General features: G+C 48.6%; 1 protein-coding gene across 1 annotated transcript; it reads right to left on the bottom strand.

Moving 5' to 3' along the window:
- Positions 1-844: 844 nt before the first annotated feature.
- LOC133023637 (cyclin-dependent kinase 5 activator 1-like) lies at positions 845-2,281 on the bottom strand. The gene is made up of 2 exons (XM_061090711.1): positions 1,778-2,281; positions 845-1,336 (listed from the first exon to the last, which is right to left on the bottom strand). The coding sequence occupies exons 1-2, from the start codon at positions 2,279-2,281 to the stop codon at positions 845-847; spliced, it is 996 nt and encodes a 331-aa protein (XP_060946694.1).
- Between the last annotated feature and the right edge of the window lie 394 nt (positions 2,282-2,675).

The raw sequence follows: 2,675 nt of genomic DNA, 5'->3' as shown, positions 1-2,675 counted from the left end.
GGAGCTCCTAATCCACAGATAAACCCACATGTTCCCCTTTGAGTTCTAAACTTGATCTAAAACGAATCAATTAATCTGCTTCAGCACGATTACACCTAATCAGGATGTAAATTTCACAGTCCAGTCTGCTGACCAGTTTGCAGACTGGTTTTGTTCTGGTAGATTCTGGCTGGTTATGGTGAATTAGTTAATGCTCTTAAAGTCTCGCAGCCAGTGTTGGTGAGTGTAATAAGCTCGAGCAGGTCAATAAGGGACAAGGTAAAATGGAGTTGGCAATAAGCAGGTGGTCATGTGCAAGAAGATATGAGGTGACCTCATGCAGTGTGATTCGTATTTTGCAATACGCAATCAAAAATGCCTGGACGCTATCACACAATATCAATATTCCTTATATTTATAATAATGTTCACCCTTAGTTCTGTAAGTCTGTGTTGTCTGGCGTTTCCAAACCGAATCAGGACTTTAACAGGAATCAGATATCATGTCTCATCTCAGCAAACCAGGTTCAGGTCAGACGATAAAGATCTGCTTCTCTAGTCTGTTCACGTAATATCATAAAGCCTGATGTGCAGGCATTGGATCAAATGTGTGTCAGTTACATTGTGAGTGAAAACCTAAAGATCCTGTTCCTGTGGCTCAATGTCCCAGTGAAATAATTTATGTTTAATCCCAGAAGCTCTTAGCTCTGAGTAACAAACAAGAAATTCAGTGAATCACACACCAGTAGAGACGCCAGACAACAGCACTACGCCAAGGTGTCGCTACGATTCTTTACACTAGTCCTCAAACTTTCCACTCCATCCATCTTTCTATCCATCCTCTCTCCCCCCCTCCAGCCTCCTTCTTATCGGTCGATGCCTATGAGGAGTTTGGTCTTCTCCTCTTCTTTCTTGCTCTCGTTCTTCAGGTCGGCGAACACCTGTGTGAAGTAGTGCGGGTCGGTGTTGATCTGGAGCATCTTGCCACTCATGCGGTTGATGATCTCCAGGCAGCGGTCCCAGAAGGCCTCCTTCTCCGCCTCCACCAGGAAGGGCTTCAGCGGGTAGGAGATCTCGTTGCCCATGTAGGAATAGGACAGGTAGAGGCAGGTGAGCAGCGAGGCCTGCAGCTCGCGCTCCGACGCCACCTCCGAGGAGACCACGTCGCGGCACAGCATGTAGAGGAAGACCACGTTGGCCGGGGTGATGAAGCCCTGGTCCTGCCAGCCCTGCAGGAGGAGGGAGCGGTCCACGCTGCGCAGCCACAGCACCGGGTCCGTGGGGGAGAGACGCTTCAGCCGGTAACACCGACGGCACAGGAACTCCCCCAGGCTGCGCATCAGCTCACTGGTGGAGGCCTGGGTGGAGAATCAGAAAGGATTTATTGCCAAGTAGGTTTACACCTACCTTGAATTTTCTTTGGTAAATAGGTGCATACATTTAACATAAAGCATAAAAACACGATAAGTACTTCGCATAAGAAAGAAATAACTGTATATAAAACAAAACAAAAATATATACAAGATATAAAAACTTAAATAAAGAGTAAAATGCAAAACAGATATATACAAGATATAAAAAGTAAAATAAAAAGTAAAATGCAAAACAGGAGAGAAATGTGGATGTGCAATATGCAATATACTGTTGTGTGTGTTATTGTAACATGGAATTGAGGCGTGAGTGCGGGATAAGAGTCCAAGTCAGAACAGGGAATACACGAGATAGAGAGAAGGTAAGAAAGAGCAATGTTTGGGTTTTGAATTATCCCGATTTATCGAGTTTTCTATGACAGCTCTTACCTGGACGATGACCCGTTTTGGCGTGCCCACTGCGGTGGCTGGCTGGATCCCCGAGCCCGTGAGCGAGTTCTTCTTAGCAGCGACAGCCACGTTGGCCAGGGTCTTGGAGGTGGGCAGGTGTGAGGAGGTAGTGGTGCTGGTGCCTGACGGGTCCTGGCCGGACGTGTAGGATGAAAGGTTGGCGCAGGACTGAGACTTCTTCAGCTGCAGGAGGTCGGAGGCGGAGTTGGCGGTGGCGTGCCCGTCCGGAGAGCTTCCTTTTCCACCGTCCCCGCCCTCGGACTGGAGCTTCTTGGAGCCCTTCCTCTTTGCAGAAACAGCCACGATTCGCTTCCATGGCAACACGCTGATGATGGACGGCCGCTTGAGGGACTTGGCAGCGGCGGCGGCGTCCTTGGCGTTCTTGCTGTTCTGGACGGCTGTGTAGTGGCCGACCGTGGCCGGGCCGTCCTCAAACAGCGCCGCCTTCCGGTAGCTGGGAGACAGCGACAGCACTGTACCCATGATGCCTGGTGGGGGTTAGCGGGCGGACACGGTGGAGTGGGGGGGCAGCGGGGGAAGCTCTCTGGTTGGTCGCGACAAAGATCTTCAAAATGTCACTTCTGCAGGAAGTTGCACCTGTGAGAAAAGAACGGGAAGCAGCGTCAGTGCTTTCCACTTGTTACATTACTATAAGAAACTGAAAACATCCAATAGAAAACATTTTACTGTTACTTCCAACCCTCCATTAACACAACCTGTGTTCAAACTGTGAGAGGAATCTGGAGAAAATAACGAAGCTTCACACAGAGTTGCTTCAATCACAGTTCATTGTCTTCCTCAGCTCATGAATCATAACAAATTAAACTGCAGAACGTCCTCGATGTTACTGATCCAAAAACCTGAATATACACAATTG

The sequence above is a fragment of the Limanda limanda genome, chromosome 17, assembly GCF_963576545.1.
Source record: "Limanda limanda chromosome 17, fLimLim1.1, whole genome shotgun sequence".
NCBI lineage: Eukaryota > Metazoa > Chordata > Actinopteri > Pleuronectiformes > Pleuronectidae > Limanda > Limanda limanda.
The sequence above is the reverse complement of the archived record's forward strand: the minus strand, read 5'-3'. Positions and strand labels throughout refer to the sequence as shown.